This window comes from Anabas testudineus, chromosome 24 (genome assembly GCF_900324465.2).
Source record: "Anabas testudineus chromosome 24, fAnaTes1.2, whole genome shotgun sequence".
Classification (NCBI taxonomy): Eukaryota; Metazoa; Chordata; class Actinopteri; order Anabantiformes; family Anabantidae; genus Anabas; species Anabas testudineus.
Window position 1 is genome coordinate 11,134,114 of NC_046632.1, and position 27,007 is coordinate 11,161,120.

Consider the following 27,007-nt stretch of genomic DNA (forward strand, 5'->3'; position numbering starts at 1 on the left):
TGTAAAAAATGTAATGTAATCTATAGGCTTCAAACACACACACGGTTGAATATTGTGCCCCTCTTTTTCTCCTCAAATTTCCTGTAACTGTCTCATCGGTTCAGATAAAAGTATCAGCCAAAGTCAGGGGTATTTAGACTGCCTGTTCTCAAAGATGTGCCCTTTAATGAGCCCTCAAAGGATGAAAGGAAGAACCTCAGGTGACTTTATTAAGGGCTGTGGTTGATAGTCTAATATTTATGTATTTACAATATTTTTTACCTTCTGCCATTTTATTCAACAGACACAATTTTGAAAAATGTATGTAAAATATATTCAGCATGTAGCTCTCTTAAAAGTTCAACTACAAAATAATGAGCATAGTGTCTATGGTATGTAAGGTACAGTATATCCAATTGCTTCTGTACTACTGCACTGCCAGACTAACGTTTCATTTGTTCTCTTATTTTAGCAGACACTGCTGTATTAAGGAAAAGTGCTTAATATGGACTATAATTGGTTTTGCACCAACAGTTTTAGTAATATTTCTTATTTTAGAACAGGTCTCCAAGACTTAGCAATTACATTATATCAGTGTGTGATAAGAGCTGAGTGGCTCTTTAATGCAATGTCAATAATAATAATGTCCTTCTCTTTCTTATCCAGAAATATGGAGATGCTTTTTATTGAGTGCAAATGTACCAGTCTTTGATTGCAGGTTCATGCGTGGCTCTCCTGGCCCCTCAATGGGCTGGTCAGCGAGAAACATCCTGGCCTGGTCCAAAGTACTGTTCACCAAGTGTTCCCGTTCCTTCAGTTCTGACCGTAGTATCTGCAGGAGAAATAGAGTGTTAGAGGGACTTTGGTCAGTTCCAAACTGCTTTCAGTCATTTAATGTAGTGATAACATTTAACTCTGCGATGACCCTATTTAATAGGATGTGGAAAAAATACTGGAGATTTATTTTCCTATTGATTTCCTACACATTTCATTATGATATTAATACAGAGTGATCTATTTCACTTAGAGAGCGAGGGGGGATATTTAAGCAGAGTAACACATTATTTGAGAAAGGGCTAATTAATGCATTTCCTCTGCAGGTATGTGTATGTCTGACTTTTATCTCCTGATCTTGTCTGTGCCAGTGAACTCCAAATGAACCTTGTGTATTTTAAAACAGAATGTATTATAGAAATGCTGCTGCTCCTCCTGTAGACACATTTCACCTAATCAACTGGTACTACTTATGTCAGCTCAGATTTTCATTATATTAGGACAGGCACTTCTGATTGACTCACACTCGCACATGACCAAACAGCAAGAGCAGATGTTTACCTTTAGCTTATGGATGAGATAAACACCAACTCTCAGTAGGTAATTAGGTGATTGCTGCACAACAAAACACTTTCACTGCCTGGTCTTTCTTTTATTAAGAGGAAAAGCATAAAGTGAGTAGGAGAGCTGCTATGTCAGTATCAGAGGGAGTGAGAGCATCGAGAACACAGCAGCGATTGAAGGCGAGAGCACGGGGTCAAACCAAACATTTCCTTGGGGTCGGTGTGAAATTAGCTGAGTGATGCGCAGAAAAAAAAAGAATCGCTGGGCGCCTCAACCCTGCAGGAGTTATCATTACAGGGCCACCTAGTAATACCATATATCCTGCTCATTCTCCTATATAGCAGCTCACACTGCAATAGACAAATTATGACACAAACACACACAGTCGTCCACACAGACATGCACTAAATTCCAGGCCGAAACAAATATTAAAAGTTCACAAAGCAATTTGACAGACACTTTTCCTAACTTCATGCCAAACAGAAAGCCTCGTCGCAGCTCACGGCAGGCCAGATAAAGCTAGATAGAGCAAGTGAGCATGGCATGTAACAGCATAATTATTCTTGTTTTAATATCAGTCTGACCCCAGGGGAGTTCATTGCCTATCGGAGTGTGTGATTGCTTTGTGAGGAGGCAATGTAGTTTAAGGCACTGTGATGCAAGTTGATTAGAAGGGACGAATCACTTTGACAAATTCTCACACTTATCAGACTTATCAAAGAGCGCAGTGGGGAAAAAAGATGCTAAAAATATGGACAAAGCAGCATATGACCACATTTTGGGTTTCCTATACAGTAAACATTTGAAGAGATGAGAAACGAAGATACAGAATGATGGTGTAGGAGGAGAAACAGTAGCTTACTCACACACCTTATTCCCACGACGTACACTATATTTTTGTTCTCTACGTTTAAAAAATCATTTCTGGGAGTGAGTTTTGGTACAAGTTAAGTTTAGACCACAGCAATGACAATTTCACACTGCCTCCTGCAGACAAACGTAATCTCATGCTGAAATGGAGCATCCTGCTGAACACAAATTAAATCACCCCTACTAATAAATGGTTTGCTCTGTTCCAATGATTTCCTCCCATCTCAAATGGAGGCAGCGTACAGTAATAGTCAGGTAGCATAGACAGGGGACCTTGAGAGATAGAAACTAAATGAGAAGTGATTGAGGAAGAGGAACAGAGGTGTGTATGGGGAACAGAGATAAGAAAAGGTGGGTGGGCAGCTAAGCTGCGATCACACGTAAAAGTAGAAACCAACTCTTCGGTTTTTTATATTTTTTTGTTTTGCACCCACAAATTGGTTTGTGCCTGAAATTAGGCTTTAAAAGGCGTTGAACTGACTGTGAAGAGCTCTTTACTGGGAGTTTAGCGTGGAAAATATTCTAATATCAGTTTTGAAACGTCACAAAAAATTGTAACCTGCAAATCACTGATAGTCAGTTCAGTGTAAGCACAAACGACATCCTAAGATCATTTTGCCAGTTTCACATATTACAGTAACAGTTAGCAGCCGATTCTTAGCAACAAGACTGGTATGACAAACTAAAATGATGATAACTCAAACTGCTGCAATTAAAAATATAATACATAATACAGAATGACTTGATGAACCGTTATAAAGCTATAAAAAAGCTTGTTTTCTGTATTTATGTGGACCTGCCTTTAACAGGAGAAACAAAGCGTCCACTTCCAGAGCAGATAAACATACTCTATCTCATTGAAATGAATAACAATGTCATCAATGTGTGGGAGGATGACCCCTGAGGATGACCCCATGACACCTGGATTCAATGCTACAAAACTGGAAGAACAAAACTACTGATGTGATGTGATGTGTTGTAAAGTTCTGCAATAAATACTAAATAAACCTTTCGAGCAGATTACGTACGTAACGGCTCATTCTAAGGTCAAAAGTGAATCATGAAACTCTATAACTCTCTTACAATAAATGATGTAATGTATGACAAACATCGGCCTTCAATGTTAACTGGATCCAGAGAGACACAGACAAAGACACAAAAGGTTGTTACAATGGCAAGTAATTCCTCTGTTACAGTAGAAACATCATCTCTGTCTGTCACCCAGCCACTGAATATTCTTGCAGTTCAGACAGAGGACAACACCAAAGACCTTTCCCTAACATCTGTCTTTTTAGTGAAACTTCAACACACTCGCATTATCAGAGCATCACACAGGGGCGCACTGCTCATAGGGAGCATGAGAGGTAAATATCAAACACATGTACAGCTTTCAGGCTAAGAAAAAAGCTTCGCTTTTTTTTCCCCAAGCAAATCCCAACTGGCCTGTGAATGATAAGACATGACTGTGTATGTCAGAGATAAAAAGGGACAGGTCTTTACTTTACAATTCTTCTTTTCAAGAGTTTTCAACAGTGGCACATCAGAATATGGTCAGTGCTCGTGTGATTTGTGACAACCAGAGAAAGCAAGCTCTTGTCAGTTCCACAATACTTATGGCATCTATCCTGTAGCTATGAGTGACTGTGACCTTGACTGTGCGTATGTGTGTGTGTGCATTTGTAGAGATGTTTGTTTCAAGGTCTGCGTTTGTGTGTGGCCGTAGCAGCACAGCAAACTCTTATCACTGCGTGCCCCTGTGCTGTGGCGCCGATAAGATAACATCACAACACAGCTACTTTCAGAGCTCTGCCAAACATCCCTCCTCCTGCTCTCAAAACCCTGTTATCTCTGCCTCACCACAATATTACTGCGCCCCTCATCTTCTTCCATGAAAAAATAAGCCTCCCAAAAGGACCACTACAACACACAAGCTCTCAACATCAAAAAAGGTCCTGAGAGGGACTCGAGGAGGCTTTTACAAAAGGTGCTCACGCATATTCAAACAAACTGCCACAAAACTGATGACTTGTGATTTTTCTGCAGCAAATAATAATAATAAATTACATAAACAAGTATTTTTTGAAAGGACAAGCCTGTAAGTCTGAGCCAAATTAGATTTTGCAATCGCATACAGTTCCACACTTCATGAAGGAGCCGCAGAGTGACTCAGCCTTAAAAGTTAATTGCTCTTTTGCCGCGACATGCACTAATATCTTAGAAAAGCTAAGAGCTAGTGATAGTAGGTGGTTGCTTGAAATCATACTCTCTGACATGCTCTATTAATCTCAGGGCCAGTCCTCACCTTGTTGATGCCCTAGGCAAGTTTCTGAGATAATAGCCCCCCTATGGCATTTTGTTGCTTATGTCTGTGCTTGTGCCACTGGCCTGACTAATCCATTATTTGAATAAGTTAATAAATACAATGGGAAAACTTCATTGAATAGTATGCATCTTTTTTTCTTGCTTGGTAGAGCTGAAACTAACAGTAAACTAAAATGGTCCTTATCACTTTACACATGATGTCCAGTGTAAAGTTTTATATTGCTCATTTGTGATGTAGACATATTTCTGCAATGGTGGTACTGCACTGTTTTACAAAGCTTGCACTTGTCTGCACTATAACAAAACCCATCCAGATTGGGCTGTTCAGGACACTTGTCAAATAAAGTGCAGAGAAAGCAGACAAAATAATTAAGTTACTTAAAGCAAAGCAATTATGAGGCGGAAAAAAAACCCTCCACCCTTTCCTACGAGATAAGGTAAAGTTCAGCACAGCAATTTAATCGTTTTTCTTCTCCTTTATGACCTGTCCGTTCATGTGCAATGGTGCTAATCAATCATGCAGGCATAATGATTAGGATGCGTTGACCAGCAGATTATTAGACCCTCCTTGCTTTAAACTGGGTAATTGTGTGTTCCTTAAAGGGACACTACTCTCTAGGATTTCATCTGGCCATTATATTATAAGTATTAAAAAAAGTAATTATTAAAAAAAAAGCAGAGGAGCAGAGTGTTCACAGCATGTTAGTGGCTCAGAGGAGGAACAGGACAGTCCAGAGACAGATACATCAACAGGATGAGACATGTCAGGGAATTGCAGAAGCAACCAGGTGATCTGGAGATATCAGACCTGACAACAGTTGTTATGGTTTCCACCACATATGTAATAGTCCCCAAATTCAGGTCTATTACATCACTAGTTGGGAGGGACCCTAGGGACCCTAATCCCAGAGGATTCAGCTGTACTAAATCCTAACTGACAAAATCAGCTGAAACTGAACAGGGGTGTTGTGTCCCTTTAAGCTTACTCTAGTCTAACAGGTTGATCTACATTCAAATACATTATTTACATATTTATACACACTTTTGAAAAGAGAACATTGGACTGTCCCAACAATGTAGTCAAAAAGCCAACTGTTGCTGAAAGATAAGAGTCATTAAAATGCCCACGAGCACTAGCTCCCACTCCTTGATCTAAACGCTGTTAATTGAATACAGCAGACTGATGAGTTTAATCAGATGGATGCTGACGAAGGGCTTTTATTGGATAATTGAATGTGTGATTAATAAATGCTATTATGGCCATTATGGTGGAGGAAAACACAGACAGATCGATACTAGTCACTGATGTAAGGCGGGACGATACCCCTCACTATCACAGGTTTAAATTCTCATATTGCCAAAGGCAAAATCTAATGCAACACTAATAAAACGGAGTATCCTGAAAACAAACAGGCTTAAGTGTGTGATATTTATCTTTTCTACCTCGCATATAAACATCTTTCATTCCTCATTGCTTCTAATCTAAATTTGCCACACCCTGTCTGTCTATCACGTGCTTCTCTGACTGTTCAGGCCACTGCTCTGTCATATATTCCTTCCTTTTTTAATAACAGCAATATCCGTTGCTCTCTGCTGGGCTAAGTGGCTTAGCTTTCCTCTTACAGGTATCTTTCTGTGTATCTCAGGAAGAAAGTGGGAAAGGCGGTTTTCCCACATAGCCCTTCTAAGCTCTCACAGATACCTTTTTCCATATATGAAACACATACATCTCATCTCTCCGACAGAGCAGCAGGTGTGTGTATGTGCTTCCGATGTGTGTGTATGTATGCATCGGCACAGGGGACTTGCATCTACTGTGCTTCAGTGTAAGCAAGTAATAGAGCATGACGTGTTCAAAGCACCAGCTCTTTGTGCTGCTCATCCCTCTCAGGGTCAGCAAGACCTCCAGGCCAATCTATTAAGAATACAGAGGAGAGGGAAGTGAAGGGGAAAAATATAACACAGTCAAAATGAAAAGTGAGCTCTCTTCACTTGCAACTCCCTTTTTCCATTATTTTCTTTCTCAAAGCCAAAGAGCTGAAGATGAACAGGAAACCAAAGAGAGGACACAGTGAGCAAATAAGGCAAGGGAGGAATGGGGGGGACGAAGATGCAAAGGCAGGAGATCAGGAGAGGGACGGACACCACAGAGAAGAATGACAGAAAATGAGATAGAAGAACTGAAAGAGGATAATGAGAAAAGGAAGGTGAGAGTGGAGATGCTGGGAGATTGTGGTCTCCTGCGGTTATTGTGCCCAATTCCTTATCTAATGGAGCATGTCCGATCTGCTCGGTTCAGGCTCTTTGTAAGGTGTTGGGCACAAAACACAGAGTGAGCTTCAAGATCGTCTCAGATCTCAACGCCTCAAATTAGAAGTTCTGTTTAACATGGCACGAAGAATATTTACATTATCTGGCGCTGACACAGCTGTTTTGTTTTTTGTTTGTTTGTTTGTTTGTTTGTTGTCCCGATCTTGAGGAAAACTCTTCCTTTTTCCATCTGTTCTGCTTTTAAATGATTTATTAAATCATAAAGAGACTATACAGTCATTACCAGGGCCGTCTGCTATTAAAAGGAGCCCCCATTTGTCTCTACAGTAGATCAGTTATCTCTGTGTTTCTCAATATTTTCTCTTTGAAATAAGTTGCTGTATGAATGCACTAAATCAGTTAGCATGAAGTTTAAATTCCTATGTTTAATAGACTTCTTAAGTATGTATTGTTTTATTTGTATTGCCTTATCAAAACTTTCCCTTAGTTTATTGTGTCTCTCTTCTCCAATACAATACAGTTTACATACAGTTTATGTCTGTGTGCATTGCCCATTTGGACCTGATTAGTACTGTATCGGCCAAAATCTAATACCTAATTGAAATGGATTACATGATTACTTTATAAAACTTGATTGTGATTCTGCTTAGAATTGCATGTGATCTTGTGTCCACATGGACTGTACATGTGTTGACTCTCCAGAGTTTCGGTGAATTAAATAACAGTGTGGTGAACAGGTTGCAGAGAAAAGCATTATGATGTTGACATCAATCGCGGTGGCAGCGAATGGACTGGGAATAAACAGTAGCCCCAGGGTGAATCATCTATCTGAAAGCAATTACATGCCAATGCACTATCACAATAACCAGTAGTTACAATAAATAATACAGTGGAAAACACGGGTAACAAACATCAGTGATGCAGAAGGTGTGAATGGGTGGACACAAAGAAGGTATTGATTGCTTGCTTGTTGGAAAAAAAAAACATACAGTGTGGTCTAAGGGTGATAAATAACAATGATTCTAAGAATTAAATAGCTGGAGCAACAGTACTGATTGTGAAGTAGGGATCTGGATATTAGTCTTTAACTCTGCCCTGATACATGTTTTGTCTTATATCAGCAGATTAACCATGGATACATACAAGAGCATAATACATGTACTTTAGTTAAAGGGGTCATATTTAGCTTTTTGTGTGCTACATAAATACTTTTGCAGTCAGATCACACGTGTCCACGTTACAAGCCCAAAGCCTTAAGTGAAAATGTGTTTGCATGCTGCCAGGTAGTGAAACTCCCCAGTTTCAACCTAGCAGATTAACTTCAGTCTCAAGAGTTTTCTCTAAATCCTAAACCATCTGTTTTGGTCTCCTACACACACTAAATATGGAGTTTTGGGAAATTCATCCTTATCCAGCACAGATGAAGAATATTGTAGGACTTCAGCTAGGTAGTTGCTGAATCACAGTGCTTTGCCAGCTCTACACGGACAGGTACAGGAATCTTGAATGGGGCTGATATCTTAAAACATACCTAAGATATTGTTTGTATAGGTGAATTATGTTATAATGTCGACAGTTGACCAGCATGTTACTCTACAGTACAGCGCATGTAATTTATGAAGCTTAAGCTACAAAAATGATACAGTAGTTGAGCCTTTTTAAATCTCAAGGACAGAGCGGCTGTGGCATAAAGAGACATTATAAAACGTATTTGAAAATTGGTTACCTAGCTTCAGCATAAAATATAAACCCTAAATTGAGAATAACATGGCCACTACAGCATGCTGTAGAAAAGCTCTGCAAAATGTCTTTGTATCTGACAGTTTAATTCTACTACGTGAGTTATGAGTATGTTTTTGTCTGTATACAGTGTAAATTTTTTTTTTTACAGAAGGCACTGTCCTGGCATAATGCTAGCTCACTGGCATGGCTTACAAGGACACTTGAATAGAACAAAGCCATCATCAGTCTTGTCTGTAACACCTGTGCTTTTCCTCCTCCTAATTCAAAAGAATGACAGGGGTGTGGCAGTCAGTATAAGAATACTGCAAAAAGTCATAGTCATACAGTTGCCTTTGACTTAAAGATTCAATTAAAAGGAGATGGTCAGATAAATACAGTCTGCACACACCCAAAGTGTTTATTAAGACATGTAGAACTGGATTTATACTTCTGCATTAAGGGTTAACCCAGCTACATCCAAGCAGGTTTGTGCAGCAAAAAACACTTCGGAGCATTTAAAAGAAGAGTTCGGAACAACAATTTCAATCACATCAGAAGACAACCAAGTGTAAAATATTCCGCAATTGAGAAAATTTTTCTGTTGTCTCTGACTTGTCTCAAACAATTTGGTATGACACTTGGCCACTGGACTTGCCAATTTTTTTAAATAGGAAATTAAGCATTTTTTGCAGAAATTCCTGTCCTTTTATTCTTCCTTTCTTCTTTTCATCCTTCAAAGCAAACCTTGGGGGAACTGTGTGTTGTACTATTTCTAGCATCACAAAAATTACAAATAAATTCAGTGGTCTTGAAATCTTTTTTTTCCATCTAGGTATTTTTCTTGCCATCTAAATTACACTTGGACTTGAGCTCAAACTTGACTTGGACTCAACAAAAGGTGGACTGGACTACAGCCTGCATCCTGGTGACTTAATTTACAAATGCTCAAACATCTACAGAGGAAACACATAGGTCTAATTATTGTTTTTCATGAGAAAAAACTTTTTTGAAACTAGATGGAAACAGGGACAAGGCATGATAAATCTTGTAGTGTGGCAGGAATATTGCCTGAGGCAACAGTACATACCGTACAGTGGTTCTGCTGTTGCAGCAGGGTGGGCACATCTCCTCCAATCGGCATCTGCTTGGCCAGCTCCTCATCCTTCATGCAGATCCACCTCCACAGCTCCTCCAGGAGGCCCAGCAGACGAGACCATCTCTCAGCACTCGCCTCCAGATGGGCTCTGCCAACATGCACCATCCACTTAAACTATTATTATACACTATGTATTTTCACTTACGTTTTAAAATATTTCCATGCGGGTTAATAGGAATGTAAAAAGATGAAGCACCTGCAATAAATCCACAAAACCGATTATATAAAAAGTGTGAAGGTGATGAAAAATATGAAAAGATCAACTAAAACGCCTTTATTACTACAAAACACCAGTGAAAATCTGATTGCTGGCCACTCGAGAGGTTGTTGCCCTTCTGGTTTAGATGTTATTTGTAAAAAAGAAACACAGTTAGCTGCCACAGTAGTTGTGTGGGTTGCAGCATGCATGCAATGTGTGTTGATAAGCACTTTTATTTTTCTCCTTTTCTCTGAGCATAATGTATCCAAACAAGCTGTACAGAGAGTTACCCCTTAATTACTCATGTACTGCAATTAAGGCATAATGGGATGGACACAACCGACACGCACTGTACAGACCTCCCCCACAGGCTGATTTCTCTCCATTTTCAGTTCTCTCTCTGTGGAACAAGTTCAGCCTATTATATCTGCACTGCTTGATTTTGATACACTGCTATTAGTCTTTACTCAGAATAAACTCCTATTAACCCAGAAGCTTTGTGCACAACTTTTTTGTTTTTTGATCCTTCCTTTTCTCTTCAGCCTCTCTAACCTTTCCCCCTTCCTCTATAGCTTTGTTGTGCTACTTCTCTCCACCCTCCACCTCCCTCTTTGTCTTTGAACATCTCCATCTGGCCCTGTCAACTTCACTTCCACCTTCACTTTCTTCATCCTCTACATTGTCACCCATCACTAATCTTATTTATCGCTGCCAAGGTTGTAGCTGACATGGCACTGTCTTTGTCCTTAGGTGTTTATGTGCCACTGTGGTGGCTCTCGGCTCCTACTGGAGCTGTATATTTCATCTCTGTAAAAACAGTATCTGTGCAGCTAATAGGAAACATAGTCCACATGAATAATACCATGTCTGGGCTCCAGTGAATCAAAGACATGTGAGTAGAGCTTTATCAAGTATGTGACTCTGTTGTTTTTTGTTTTTTTCCATGAAAAAAAGTAGTGAAGTAGTGAATAACTAGTCAAAAATAACAGAGATATATTGAGTTAAATCAACAGTACATTATTAGTGAGATAAAAAAGTGGCTGTGGACTAATCTTTACTCTTGAACTGTGCATGTTGTCCTTTGTATACAAAGGTTGGCTTCTTGGAGACTGACTGCTTGGTACAGACGATGGAATTCAGTGTTTGCAACCTTTCTATTGAACTTTCTTTTTGTTATTTTTTCTTATTTCATATTTGAGATTCACACTTTCTCCTAGAAAGTAACTCCTGCAATGTGCAATTCACTGGCTGATTAAAATAGCAAACTGAGGCATAGACCTACTTGAACCAATGCCACGATCAAGACCTTCTGCCAAGATTGCTTTTTTCCCCCCAGAGTTGGGAGAAGCAAAGAGCAGACAGTTGCAATCTGAGCAACATGACCCTAAACACTGGAGAAAGGTAAAAAAAAAACTATTTCTATTTCTATTCTAGTTTCACTCACCGGATGTTGGCTGATTTGGCTTTCAAGTCACTCCACCGTTGGTTCATGTCATCCAGTCTGTGTTGGAGAAACACAGCCTCGTCTGAGCTTCCCAGAGCCTTGACCATCTTCGACTTGTTTCCATCCACGCTTTTGTAGATGTCATTGTGGGCATCGATCTCAGCCTGGATGTCCTGCAAATGCATAGAGAGAGAAGAGTTGTCACAGCTGACTATTTCTTGAGAAAAACTAAAAGTTCAAACCACAATCACCCCAACACACCAGATTACTCATGAACCGAAAACAACTTTTGACTCTGTTGCAAATACTGGGATTAGGGGAGTTCACGGTATACTGCTCACAACATTTCCAGAGGGCAGAGCAGTTTATATTTTCACGAAATGTCCTCAAGGTATTTTTTGAGTCTTTGACAAAGAATTATATCAACTACTACCCTTTAACTGAGTTGGAGGCCCAACCCAAGCAGGAGCAAGCCCCTAAGAAAAGTCTGCCTCTAGACTTAATGCTGCATTAGGTTTTCCCAGGCCACGCTAAAGCATGCTTTGCTAATTTTAGGCTGAGATTCAGCAGGCAATACTAATATAATGCAGTGCTATTGCAAACTGCTGAGTTAATGTGGCTTCAACACCACTGCAAAGCACGATTTTTCCATGTGTATGTGTGTTTGATTGTCCTCAACAAGGCGGCTCTATTACACAACAACATCTCTAAAGGTATGTGTGGCTCCTTGTGTGTGAGGGCTGAACCACAAGGGGGGTGACGCAAGCAGAGGATCCTGTCAAATATTTTATTTTTAGATGTGCAAAACTGCTCCATTTTCTCTCTCTCTCTCTCTCTCTCTCTCTACTGGGACTCCCTTCAGTTAAACCCATTTCAAGTGCAGATAAAGGAAAGACTCCAATACCATATGGATGTCTGTAACACTGCCTGCAGCACAGAGACAGATTAGCAAATGGGACAAAATTAGTCTAGATAAAGAAACTATAACAAGACCTATAGCTTAACATTACTGTAAAACTGTTGTAATTGAGGAAATTGAGGGATGTAGTTCCTGCATAATTAAAAATATAATAATAGTAAAAAGGTAAAATTAACAGAACATGGTGGCTTTTAAACTCACACAAACCTGTGAATAAGCAAGAGCCTGCACAACTATGGAACCCTGTTCTAATGGCATTAGCACAGTACCACAGTAACTGCTAAAAACCAGCCAAATTACACACATCACAAATAGCACAACAAGGAAAATATTAATTCACACAAACAGACTCTTACATACAGAGAAGCTACTGAAGCTGTGGAAATAGTCTTGGGAGACACACATAAAGTGCAATGACAACACATTGTAGATTAACATGGCTATTCCAGCTTCAGTGGAAGCAAACTGCAAACAAAACAATTACAAGTTCTCACAATCACCCATACTACTGTACAGCAATTTACTGAATGCCAGTAGACATTTAACAAAGGCTGACGCAAATCCTTTCACCATTTGCAAGGATAATGACCCACTGGCTTTTTGACACAAATCGAATGCCTCTTAAAGGTCAAAGAAGAGAGCGAGTGAGGGAGGTAGACAGATCACAGGGAGAAAGAGAGAGACAGACAGAAAGAATGAAAGAAAGGGAAAGACAGAAGGACAGAGAGCAACGAAATACACAGTCATTCCACCACTGAGCCATCTGGATGTGTTCCAAGTCATTACCCAAGTGCACCCCTTTTCTTTTTCTTTAGCACTTTTACTTCCACTGGAATTAACACTGACTGCACAGACACACAACACGGAAAGCACAACCTATGTGTACTTGTGAAAATGAATAGATAAATAGATAATTCCGCTGTCATGAAAGCAATCACATATTTGTGGTAACAGCAGATATGAGACTATTCAAAAAACACACAAACAGCTACCGAGTGACCAACCACTTTAGGTTAATAAACATTTAAATAATGCCAGACTGTTGTTGGCTAAAAGGAGATAATGTGTGAGAGAATACTGCCCAAAATAAGAATTTCACATGCACAAACAACAAAGACCATTGCTGGGCTAAACTATATTTGTCTTTGACCTTCAACAACACAACATCTGTATTTGGTGGTCTCATTGTATACCAATTGTCTCTGCATGGTAGCTTAGTCCAGAACCAATTATTCAATTTTAATGAGTCCAATAATGACTGCTCAGTCTTTATAAAGCTGACTATATTAGGTCCACGGCCACAAGCAGAAGGGGAGATATGGAGTGGATGGTTGTTTTGTTTGTATTTATGATACACAGCATTCAGCATTAAAAAAATAAATAAATTCAACTGGTAGACTGGAACCCATGGGTATCTACCTGTTCAAAGTTTCTGAGCAGCTCCTGCAAGCTGAAATTCAACCCAATCATATTGGAGAGTGTGCTCTAACTCCTCCCACTCTCTTCTGTGCCTACTTCATCACTATTATCATACAGGTGGAAGTCAGTAGACAGTTGGGTCAGATCGGTAAGTCCTCCGGTGATTGTGATCAAAACCTTCAAGGTCAGGTTTCAGATCAATAGTAGATCCAAAGTATGAACAATCTTTAATCCAACTGTAGAGAAATCCAACCCTTAAGGAGAATTCAAGCGCTACAGGGTCAAATCCAGGTCGCAGTCCCAAAACGGGCAATTTACACACTTCACACACCCCTTGGCAGCACTTGTGCATGCATGCCGGTGTGTGTGCTCGCCCAATCCCACCACATGTTTGTAGCATCCTCTGCAGAAAGGCAGCCAGGCTGAGGAGAGTGTGACAGCTAGCCTGCAGTCATGCTTCAGAGCTGGGACTAGGATTAACAGGACGATATGCAACACTGGAGGCTTGTAAAAGTAGAAGCTGGAGGATGACGACAGAACTCCTCTGGCCGGGGCTGGAGCACTAAAATTGAGAGGGAAATCCAGCAAATCTTGGGTGGAGGTCTGCAAAGTGAAGATAACAGTTTGTGTCTTGAGGGACAGTGAGGCTGATGTAAACCGCTGAGTGGTCGAGGACAGGTCTGGCTCTCTCCTTCAAATTTGCTACACTTTTCTTCCTCCACTTCCCCTCTGGCCATGAAGGAAGCTGTTTACACGATGTCCGCAATCCAACCCAGGGCAGGGTTGGGGCGTTTGTTCTCTATTACCCAGATAAAAAGCACTTTATTCCTGCCAGTTACACAACCTTACACACTTCAAGAGTGGAAATGGTGGCACAAAGAGGCACATGGTTTGTCCTCTCATTCCCCTGAGAAAAGGTAACACAAACTCAAAGAGACAGTCATCTCAGTGTCTGCCTTAATACCCGCCCCTCAGGTCTCCAGCGCCGCTCTGGTCTCGCTCCATCACACCCGCCTAATCACTGCCATGACTGGGCCACTTAGTCAAAGAATGCGTTCTTCTTTTTCTAAAGCCACGTGTTGGCAGAAAGATGCCTCAAGGTTCGGCTGGGAGTCCAACTTCTTGGCCTCTTCGAGCAGGAGCTCTGTTGATTATCTTTTCGCCCCTTGAGAAGCAGAGGAGTTGATCGGTTTCTCATTCTTTTCTTCCTCCCAATGGGACAAGGAAACTTCTAAAAAAGTTGTGATTCTTCTTTGGCTTTCTGTTCCCTTAGGGGTCACACAGACACCCTGGCTTGTGTCCCCATCCCTCTCTCATCTTCCACTGTAGCTCTGGTTCTATCTGGCCACTAGCCCCACTCATTCACACAGCTGTTTATTATTTTAATCAGTATCCTCCCTTTCCCCTCCTCTCTCTACCTCTCTCTCTCCCCTAAACTAACCCAACTGACTACACACCCACTTCCTGAGGCCTGCACACACAGAGAGCATGGCAAAAGATGAGTGTTTTTAAAGTAAAGTATGGATTTCAGATGGAATTTAGGTGGAACTTTCTACTTGTCTAGCTGAGGAGTGATGAAAAGTTGGGTGTTTTGTAAAATTATTTGGAAGAAAAACATGGATTGTGTTAGTTGAGTGACTAGATGTCAGATCAGAGCAGATATAATCTGCTTTACAGAGAATCTTATTCATACATGTTAGTAAATGAACAATATCTTCGCCTTACAGCTTTCCTTTTTTTTTTTTTTAGATTTACACTCCTAAAACTACTGAACTAGTAAAACCCATTAGAGTTTAGATCCTGCCATTTGAAAACCATCAGACTTCAGAGGACTGGTATTAAGTGAGCAATGGAATTTCTACTATAGAACAACAGTTAAATGCTGGGAAGTCTAAAAATGGACTGTTATAACATGTTGGGAGCAGCCTGGGTGCCTGCTGTAGTCTGTATAGCCATGTTAAAGTGATACAAGCATTTAAACACATTATATATATTAAACCTGTATGTGGAAGTGTTTGTGGGCCTGCCTATTTATGTCTGAGTGTGTGTTGACATTTTGAACAGCAGGGTAGACATGTGGTGTGCATCAAAGACATGCAGACAGATGGCTGTCAAGTCAGAAAATACAGAAAAAAATGCAATACAATGTTGCATATTCATAAGACAAAGACTTTGAAGTAAGCTTAGCTAATTAAAAATATTTACATACTCAATGCCCTTAAACAGCATTTTTGATGCATGCTCACAAGTATATATCGTTTGAGGGCTTTCTGCAGAAGAATATAAAACTCGTGGGAGCTGACACGTTTGACAAGTATAACAAATTCTCCAATGCATAGAAAGAGATTAAAGCAAGAAAAAAAAAAACGTTTTAGAAACACATTTGAGACTATGGGGTTAAGATATTTTTTGCAAGCAACTTCCATCTTCCATTCACAAAATCAGAAAATAAGAATGCAAACACACTCCTATACAGTATAAAGCTTGAGGCAGAAGACATGGGGGTTAATGTTGGGCTACATTAGTAAGCTAAGCAGATTAAAACCATTAGTGGGTTAAGGATGTAACGCTTCCAGTCCCTCAGGCAAAAAGAAGTAGAGGAGAGTAAAAGAAAACTGACTGGCTGAGAAAAGAAAGTGACTACAACAGAGGAGCAGATCTATGTCTGTCAAGAAGAAAGCATCAAAAATAATAATAAAACAACTGTAGTCATCAAAGCAGAGAAGAAACCCCTATAAGAAACATGATAAAGATAAAAAACAGTAAGAAGAATGAAATTAAAAGACAAAAGGAGAGGTTCCAGTACTGCCCAGTGTTAAAGCTGAGAAAAGGATGAAGAGAGAAAAAAAGATTGGGCAATTTAATGGAAACTTTACAATTATGGTAATTTACAGAGTTTAAGAGTCCAGATGGCCACTTTTTAGAAGTTCAGAAGTACTGTAACTGGACAGTCATCTACGAAATGAACTAAAAACGCATTTACATTTTGTGGAAAGTCCTTTGAAGTCAATGACAGATGTGGACCCACAGATATCAGCAGGAGTTTTGTTTCTTCCCTGATGACTCTTTCCCAAGCTCTCTACCTGCGCCTAATCTCAATCCAAAAACTACACTCGTATAGTATCGTAGTACAATTTTCAGTCCAATTCGGATGATGTAACTGACTCATCTCATCACCTCTTCACCCGGAAAAGCACTTTGGTTATTTTGGCTATCATTCAGTGAGTTCTGAGGCACTTGGCTGAGCACACAGAATTCCTATCATCAATAAATGCCCGTGCCAGATCCACTGGCAGCCATACGTGCCCATGTCATAACAGAACCACCAAGTTTGAAAGATGAGGTGGTATGTTTTGGATCATGAGTAGATCCTAATTTTCTCCACAGTTTTTGTTTTCCATAATTTTGATACAGGCTGATTTTATTTTATTTCCATGGAACTTTTTAGGCTTAAAAGTCTTAGAAACAGTCTGAACTAACTAGTTTCGAAATCTTCCCGACTTGCTGTGCAGTCATAAAAACAATGCTGACACACACAAAACATATAAAAGGCGCAAATGTCTCAATACAGTCTTTATTGTATGTTCAAACTATTTTAGCTTGATAAGTGACCAGCGTTGAAACTATAGGCATCTTTGATAAATTATTAAGTTTGCATTTGATGTGTTTCTGTAACAGAAAATTAAGAAACGCCAGAAAGACTGAGGCAACTAAGCTGATCAAGTCAGTATACCAGGACTTAAAGCAATCTATTCATAAACAATTTATAAACTTTCAAAAGCTGTAAAATGATATTAGTCTTCGTTTTGGCCACATTCTGGCCAACTGCATATTAAAATTAGCATTTTCTTTTCTTTCACTAACATCAAGTGTATATTCAGTGAACCTTATCTTGTCATAAACCTGCTGGATTTAAACTCCCAAACAGAAAAAAGACTGCCACAAGGCAAAATGAGAAAAAGTCAAAGAGCAACAGTGAAAAGCGGGGAGGCATGAGCAAAACAACTTGCGATCTCAGACGATGTCAAGAGGGAGCAGAAGTCATACTGTTTAAATAAAGTTGTCTGACCATGTCACAGGATTTCAAACATAGCAAATAAACATGAGAATGAACAAACACCAACATGGCTACAGAAACACAGATACACACACAGATACACACAGACACCGCAGGCCAATTCCAATAGCAGACCCCTCTACCATGGTAAAGCTCAGTAGCTTTTCCCCAGTTGTATCATCAAAGATTCATCCAATCCCATCTAATCCAGGCTTTCTGCCACTACAATGAATAGTATCTGACCAAAATCAATGTAGCTGTAGCATTCCACTATAATTCTCAGCCACTCAAACAGGCTACATCCAGTGAGTTCACTTCCTGTGCCCCATGTTATCACTGACACTCCTCTTCCTGTTGGGAGGCTAGCGTCCTTCTGAGGAGATCTGGGGCCTGATGTGTATGTGCATAACTTGCAGACAGAATAGTTCTTTACTGCTCATCTTGCAGCAAACTAGTCAAGCTGTGGAAGAGCGCAGTGGATTTGTAGTAATACAAGAACTCTTAGTGTACTACTAAAATGAATGTGTAATTGTTACGCAGTAGTAGTTCTTTCGACTCACTAGGTGAAGCTTTACTCTCAGTGATGCAAGTCATTTTTAATAATTAATATAACTTTTTTGTCAACATAGAGTTAGTGCAGTTAATGGTTAGTGGAAGAATGAACACAGAACAAATAGTCCATAGATGAATACAACAGCACAGAGAAAATGTTTCTGCTTCAACAGAAAATTTGCATCATCATCTGCACTGTTTTCACACCCCCTGCCTGACAAAAATTATAGGTATCTCACATACTATGCTTGATCTGGATCAGGATACATAGTTTATATATACAGTACACTATATATACTAGCTGACAGGAATATTGCCCAAACCAAGCAATTCATTCTCCTAATATTACAGTCTCAGAGCTCAGTGGACATGCTGCCAGAATGACGTACTCTTATCTAACAAAGCCTGTCCCCACGACACTAGTGAAGACCTTGGTAATCTAGTTTCTATCTAAATCTGAATACATGTGTGTCCACTTAAGTCCGGAACAAAAATAAGAGAACATAAAAGCAAAACAAGAGGTAGCCGAGTATAATGGAAGTCAACACAACGTGAAGAACAAAGTCAAAGCAATAAAGCATGTCCTTGGAAATGCAAACTGCCAAGATGCACATTAGAAAACCACTGTCCAATACTGAATTGACAGCTGACCTCCACTCCCGTGACAGAGCTGCCATTAAAAAGGACAAGTGGGGTCAAAGGTCATGCTGATCACTAATAATGTATTCCAGGGATCCAATAATGGAGGACAAGGCAATCATAAGCAAGACAGAAGAACATCCTGGAATTCATATGCAAGCACCTATACGGAGAAATTGAAATTGATTAGAAGTGCTGTGTACTGTTGCCCGATAATCTCTATTGATTTTGAGGAGCTTTTTGTGTATTTGTGCTTCTACACAATGCTTAGGAGATGATCTAAACACTGAAGCAAATGCTTTGTTGCTAAATCATGTGTTCGGGATGACATAAATGGGAAACTGGGAACCAGAAACTCTGCATCCTGTAAATCCTTTGTGTGTAGGCAGGCGATGGGAAGTCCACCTGAGAATGGAGTCACTGCCTCTCACAGTTAAAATACTACTGTATACACAGAGGTAGCTGGTGGCAGCATCAAAAACAAGGTTTGATCTCTTGAAAATCTGAAAGATTATAGTTTTAACACTGTTCATTTGTTAAACAAAGGACTCCTTTACAAAACCAAATAATAGATAACAGACCATTTGAATCCAAATGATTTGAATTTGGACAAAAATCTTCTTGAAGCATTAACTGGATTTTAAGCCACAGGCCTGCTGAGTTCTTATCACCATTCTCTTCTCTGGCATTCAAAGATTCCTGCCTCCTGCCTTTCCTTTTATCACTGCTGTCCTCCAGCGTGGCATCTCTTTCACTTTCTCTCCACTCCTCACAACTATTTCAAGTGCTCCGTCTCCCGGGACAAGAAGATCTTGACCGTGGTGGGTGGTCTGTCAGCATATAGCCACAGTACTACACCACAACAGAATCAAGGAAAGAAAAAGTCACTGTGATCACTTCTAAAGCTGTTGTCACCTCTACCACAGGCTGAGAAAGGGAAAATGTGCCCGCCACCTGCTGCGTTTGATGGGGAGGAACGGGAAAGATTAAGTGGCTTGGCCTATTAGCATGTTGCGTTAACAAATTGTTATTTCCAGCCAAAAACTGGAACAAAAACTGTGGCATTATGTAGCTGATGTCAAAATAATGAACCATCACACATCATAATTAAGATATCCCAGTTGGAGGGGAGGATGAAAAATTGGTGTGGTGACAGAAAAACGGAAACACAAAATATTTTCACTCGCTTGCACTCGCACAATTCACAAAGTAAGCCACGCTCCCACAAAGAGACGGCCTCAAGGAAAATGACAGACACTGTCATCATAACATAAAAGCAGCAGACGGCCATGGTCTGTGGGATGGCCTGGAGCATGAGGCAAGATGACAGGAACTGATGGATGACTGGAGACAATGATGAACGAGCACATGCTTAAGTGAACAAAGCAGAATAAGTAATAAAAAATGCAAAAGAAGAAAGGAGAAAGATGGCAGTATTACTAGTAAAAGAGCAGATGTGCACCCCTAAAGACTGCAACCGTAGAGAAAAATGTGGCAAAAGTCGAGCTCTTAGTGACAGAATGACAGAATTCAAGATAAATTTGTCTCATTGTAGCTGTCAGAAAAAACAGGCGGATGAATAACGAATAACAGATAGCGGGGAAAAGGGTGTGTTAAAAAAAACAAAACACATAACAGTGTTTCTGATAAAAGAAAAAAGCCTGAAAATCCACCTGCTAATAACTTCCCATTGACATTTCATCAACATCACCGCCATCATCCACACAGCCTTTATCAACTCAGTTGTGTTATGTATAGTTTAAAAAATGACTCTTTCCTGATAAATATTAATTCTGCCCTGCATTTCACACTCAACCTCTAACATTAACGCTGCCTTCAAGCAGCAAACTGAAGAAAAACAAAAACAACATTCAGAGATACAAATGACCTTAAAGTCTCTGAACAACAAACCACTCTTCACACGTGCTGGTTAACACTGGTTTAACATTTACTTTTGTGTGTCCAATACAATTTATTAAGATTGTTCAAAAGAGGGAGTTTCCCAGTTGTAGTGGTCCTGTTGGATGAGTGTGCCCAAATAAAATAATTTCTGTGCACTTCCAAATACCTGTTCTATCGATTTTACACATAGCTCAACTGAGATTTTGACATGTGGACGACAAGCATAGCTCCACTACAGTTTTAAAAAAACCATAAGATACACTTCCCAATGACTGAAAATGGTTTGGATCGATGACCACAACCCGCACTCCACTCTGCACTGTACCAGTCTCAGTCTAATTGAAAATACTACGATCAAGGAGCATGCAGAAAACAAAAAGCACTGTTTAGTGATAGATGATGCATTTTCAGGAACCAAAATCAAAAGTGTAATAGGCTACAGGCTAAGTTCCTCTCTAGGGAAGAAAAAACACTGGGTGGGACTCACAACAGTGCTGCAGTTCAGTGGAAAAGATAAGACCCTGGAGTTTCCAAAAGCCCACCTCTACGTAACACGCATGTGATGTTTGTCAAGACCAAAAGCTGCATCACAGATTGATTTTTGCTGAACTTGAAACGACACAGCTATGTAGCTCTTTACTACCAACATGTTACAGCGTAGTAACAGTTTTTTACATCAGAAAAGTTGCTTCAATACAGAATCCTTGGGTGGCTGACAGACAGAGGTGCACAAGGACATGTTCAGCAGAAATAAATCAGACAGCTTGACAGTTTTTTGTTTGTTTGTTTATTTGCATTGGTTAAGAAAGGCAAAGGTCACTGCGGAGGGATTAATCAAACAAACAAGACAGTTGATTAAAAGAAAATGAAGGGTCAAGAGGAGGGAGAGTGCGTGAGGAGACTTGATTGTCAAAACAATTTCAGCCGAACTACACAGCAGCTCTTTGGCCCCACAGCAAAGATGCTTATAAGAATCAAAACAACAGACAAATCTCTGGTGGACACGTGTGTATCATGTCAGCAAACCAGACTGGTCAGTCCATCAAACTTGACCATGAGCGTTTTGAAAATACACGCTTTAAAACAGCCACATTGGACATTTTCAGAACCACTCAAGATGGGGTTGTAAATGTTTGCGGCTCACTAGAACATGACACATCCTCCGTTCCAATCCTTTTGTTGCGATTACTTTCTAGTCGAACCTCCAGGATGTTCAAAGAAACGCTAAGTATTCTTTGCAAAACACTATTAGACCCTTGCCAGGATGCCAGATAAAAACAAAGCTTGCTGTGTTGGGTGAATACACAATAAGGCCGTTTGTACTACCTGTGCTCAGGGTATGAGGCACGGAGGAGGAAGCAGTGACACTGACACAGTGGGCGCTTTAAGTGTATGATTAGTTATTTTTATTGCAGTGCAGTTTTGCTGTTATACAGCATATGTGCTCCCTGCACAACCCTGCTTCACCATCCTACCCCTCATACACTTTTGATCCATTTTATTAGTCATAGTCACCTTCCTCCACCGCTCCTGTTAACTCCAACTCCTCCTCTATCTCAGCGCCTCTCTCGCCGCCTCTATTTTATCCTACTCATGTTTATTTTCCTCTCGTTCCAGTTAGTTTATTGCCCAGGGAAGGTGAGTGAGATATCTAACCTCCACAGTTCTCCCTCTGAACTCAGCCCTCCTCCCATCAGCAGAACAACTGGCTGACGGTTGGCTTATTGCTTCCTGGAGTACTTTACTGTACTGTCTTCTGTCTTAATGTGCTGAATTTCTTCACCCATCACTCACACATGACTGAAGTCTGGTCGTTTTCCCCCACTGATAGCCTCCCTCTCTTCTTTAGTTATAATACTATCTTAACATTCACTTCATGCCGCCATTTCAGATCACAAGGATTTGCTATTCCTCTGTGAAATGATTCATTTGATGGTCTAATCTACAGTGCCCTGATATCCAGTGTACCCATCCGATTTAAATTAGATTTGACTCAGCAGGAGCACATTTTAACTTTAGTCTAAACAGCTTCAATTCTCATGTACTCGCCTGGAGTTTCATACTGAGTTCCCCACTGTGAATTCATTTCAATTTTTGATGAATGTCATCAGCATATGGCACCATTCTACTCTCTGAAGATAGATTAACTTGTTGTACTTTGCACTTAACAAGTGTATGACATGGACTCCAGTGACGCATTTGAACCCTATGGATGTGCACTGACGTGCCTTCTTCACTCCACTGGGAATAAGGACATAGTAAGAAAGGGAGAGTTTTTCTGTTCCTATGGTTTCTTAGTTAAAACTCTACATCTCTGATACATAACTCCTTTTCAATAGTTGACAAAAGCAGTGTCCTTTAGTCATTAAAATAATCAACTTCACCTTTTCTTCTCAATAGCAGACCCTACCTACCCTGTTGACATTCACACACGCACAAACACAAGGGACTAACATCAGCTTAGGTAATATTCTATGTCTTCATGGTCTTATCCGGTTTCTCTCCACGGATCATATTCAGCTCTATAATTGCAAACCCTAAAGTCAGAAAGGCACACTGCTCCAAACTTGCCGGTACCGCTACTCCCTCCAGAGGAGGAATCATGTTCACTTCAAAGAACGTCTTTCACTATCCAGCATCTCCATTGCGATTTTTTTTTTTTTATCGCAATGGAGATATCCATCTTGATAATCATTACAAAAACAATTCCCCAAATTAGGTAACGACACACGAAGATGAGCTACCAGGAGTGGAGTTAGCTGTTCTCGCAGGCGCCGTATTCATTAGCAGCAGTATTTACACAGTGCATTCAGTACTGTTTTCATTACATTTCAATAATTAAGGGCTTATACACTTTTTAACAAGGACATCCAGCATCTGGAGCAAGTAGCTCCTGAAAATAAATAAATAAAATACAGCTGTAACGTGTTCAACGTGTGAGATGCATATTTAATGAAAGTATAGACTAGGCAAATAAAAGACTCTTTTTACATGAATATTAAAGGACTCAGATCAACAAAACTTAATTCAGCAGTCACCAGTAGACAACTCATATATTGTGGTAATATTTTTGGCCATGTCACCCAGACCTAGTTCATTCAACATGTTCAAAACTTAAGCACAAGTTCAACTGTCTGTATTTAACAAATGTAAAATTACTGCAGCATTCCACATAGTTCAGAGTAAAGTAAACTCAACTGTACAGCTTCATTTTGTCTGACTGAAATACAGTGTGATGGCAGTGTTACGAAACGCAGATTTCATGCAGAGATATCTGTCCACATTCGGTATCTCTCATCCCCTCACACAACCTTTAAAATTAAATTTCTAGCAATTATTCATCACGCTAATTAGCTACACACTTGACTCCGTATACAGCGCCTTCCTGCTACTAATGAGACGTGTTCTGTCAGACGTTAACTGAGGCACAAATGGAGTTCTGTAAAAGCTCGTACAAGTGGAAGGAGTCCAAAAAAACCTTTTGGTGTCCTGACTGATGCTGCCAAAACATGTAACCTACACCTACATATTATTATTAAAGAGATAAAACACAGTGACGTGGTCCACTGCAGTTGGTTATGGGGTATTGAGCTTTTTAAAAGTCTGCTTCCCTAAAACAAGAGAGGCTGAGACAGGGTATCATTAATCTGATCAGTTTTAAAGCACAGAAAGAAAGTGAAATAAAAATGTATTATTGCGACTATATATCAAGGTTAAAAATGAATACTGACAATCTGTAGGCATGCACTAAGCATCACATTTGTGAAGCCAGACAGTCTACCTCATTTTAGGTTTTCATAATAAATGATAATGTGTCAAAAGACTCTAAGTCTCTAAGTTTGGCATGTTTACAGTGTATTAAGAAATATCTAAACTGAAAGGTAATTTATTTCTCCCTCTATTTTGCATATCACTATCTGCATCACTCTCTGTGATGTGGCTAGTAACATCACATGATGCACACAGTTTCATGACTGTACATAAAAGACATTTACAATTAATTTCATTTTATCCTAACTACAAATTTTAACTTGATCATTTTTGCAGCAGCTCATGTCCAATCAGCACATTTCTTATGCATCTATTAAGGGCAGTTTCACATATCTGAAAAACTGGCAGGTGGTATAGGAAAACCACACTTAGTTTGACAGGGCCAATTATAGAGGATTTGCCTCTTCTGTGTATAGACACACAAAGATGGATGGTGTCACATAAACATGTCCCTTGTCTTCAACCAAAACTGTGCTGATCCCCTTCTAACATTATATCATAACACCAACAAACAGACAAACTGAAAGCAGTGAAAGCAAGACCCCCGCTAACTTTGTTATCAGGCTAACATGACCTTACTGTGGAGAGCAGGGGAAATGTAATCTGCTCTCAATCATACGTACGTGAAGAGGAAATGGTGACACAGCTTTGAACCTGCACTTCCAAATACACCAGAGGTTATTCAAATGAATTTAAGGAGGGACAAGGGAGGTGGGGACAGACATAGATCAGAGAGACAGTATGAGGCCTGAAAAGACTGACATTTCCTTTTTGTCTTGATCCACACAGAGGGAAATCGTTTTGAGCCTGTTCAAAAATATACACATCCCCCAGTTTGATCCGTCTGTGCCTTTTCTCTCCCTCAGACTTCCTGACTGATCAAACAACAGCCGCGCTCTAAAAAGTGCTGCCGAGTTAGACTCTTCCGAGCAAAAGAAAACCAAATTAGTCTAATTAGATGGATAGATAGAACAATTAGAGATGGGTGAGAAGAGTGCTAAAAGTAAGACACCGTTGTGTGTACAGTATGTAAGCATATTTCATGAGTGTGAGCTTAGATGTCTGGTAGAGTGACTGAACGAGCGCATCACTAAAACACCTTGGGACGTGTCTAAAAGAAGTTAATGAATAAACAACAGCTGCTTCCACCACTGTAGAGCAGGAGTATGAGGAGTGAGAGGAGAATGAGAGAGATGGGAAGGAGCATTGCTTGTGTTCATCTGGGTCTCCGCGGTGTCTGCCGTCACACAGTACTTCAAATGAAGATGAGAGCATGTAGGTAGGGCGAGAACAGAGCCAAACACACACAGAGACTGGGCCAGCCCCGTGGAGGCTATGACACGCACTTCTCAAAGCGCTGAAGAAGACACAAATGTTATGTAAGTATGCCGTGTGACTTGACAGCCACAGATGCTAATATACATAGTAATCACGCTGCTGCATGCCTGGGTCTGTGTGACGTGTGTGAGTCATGCTAGGACATAAGATAAGCCAATATGTCACAGCCAACACCACTGAGAGACTTTGTCAATTTAATACAAGGCCAAAGAACATGACTCACTGCAGATCCAATGTCTTCCAATGTCTTTTTATTAGCAACCACTGTATCATCATGTTCTGTAGCTACACTTATGAGCATTACTCATCACTTTGGACCAATGTTCCCGGTCAGTTCCCAGAAGCACAGAACAATCCACTAATAGATGCACCAACAGGAACCCTTCAGACTGCATCTCAACTCAACATTGATTTTGTGTTATCACTGGCCTGCCAAACATCTTGTATGCTGACCACTACTGAACATTTTGTATCATTATTATTATTATTATTATATTATTATTACTAATAAATGAAAGTTTCTCTGATAAGAAGACAATGACAATTGTTTCCATCGAGTTTATACGTCACCTTTTTTCCTCATGTGAAACTGACGTCACATTAATGCAGCCACATTTTGCAGCCATAAACACGCAGAAACAATTTCCCTTCACTTCGCATCTACATTGGAGCCATTCAGGTGCAGTACATATTGTAGGTCAGCAGCAGAGCCCCTTAGCTAGGATCTGTAACCTGTCTGGTACAAGAACAAGGATGTAGAATAAAGGAAAAGCAAAATATAAAAAGCAAAGGAGAGAATGAAGAGATGCATCGGGAAAAGGCAAGAGAGCTCCACTGTCATTGAGCAAGTTCCTGACATAAAACCACAGTTTTATGTTTTATAGTTTGTTTTATTGTTGTTTGTCTATTTGTCCGTTTTATGCACCCTATTGGTCAAAATCTATCCACACAACTTTAAAAAGTGTGGGTGTTGTACCCTACTATTAAATGAAATATGCCATTATTTAAGCTGGTAGCTGTGTAGTAAAGTTAGATAAAGATTAAGACACAGAACAAAATGTGATACACACAGAAAAGAGGGGGCTGACATCAGTGTTCCCCCAGATGTT

General features: G+C 40.0%; 1 protein-coding gene across 7 annotated transcripts in view; it reads right to left on the reverse strand.

The window, feature by feature from the left end:
- The window catches only part of utrn (utrophin), a 144,692-nt gene that overhangs the window by 48,876 nt on the left and 68,809 nt on the right, over nt 1-27,007 (reverse strand). For 6 of the 7 annotated variants that reach the window (XM_026341032.1, XM_026341031.1, XM_026341034.1 and 3 more), the window contains 3 exons: nt 11,302-11,474; nt 9,590-9,746; nt 682-811 (listed from right to left, as the gene is read on the reverse strand). In XM_026341032.1, coding sequence (XP_026196817.1) covers nt 682-811; nt 9,590-9,746; nt 11,302-11,474 — 460 coding nt within the window. Of the gene's footprint in view, nt 1-681; nt 812-9,589; nt 9,747-11,301; nt 11,475-13,639; nt 14,939-27,007 lie in introns of those variants that run through there. The other variant, XM_026341037.1, reaches the window with a different exon arrangement.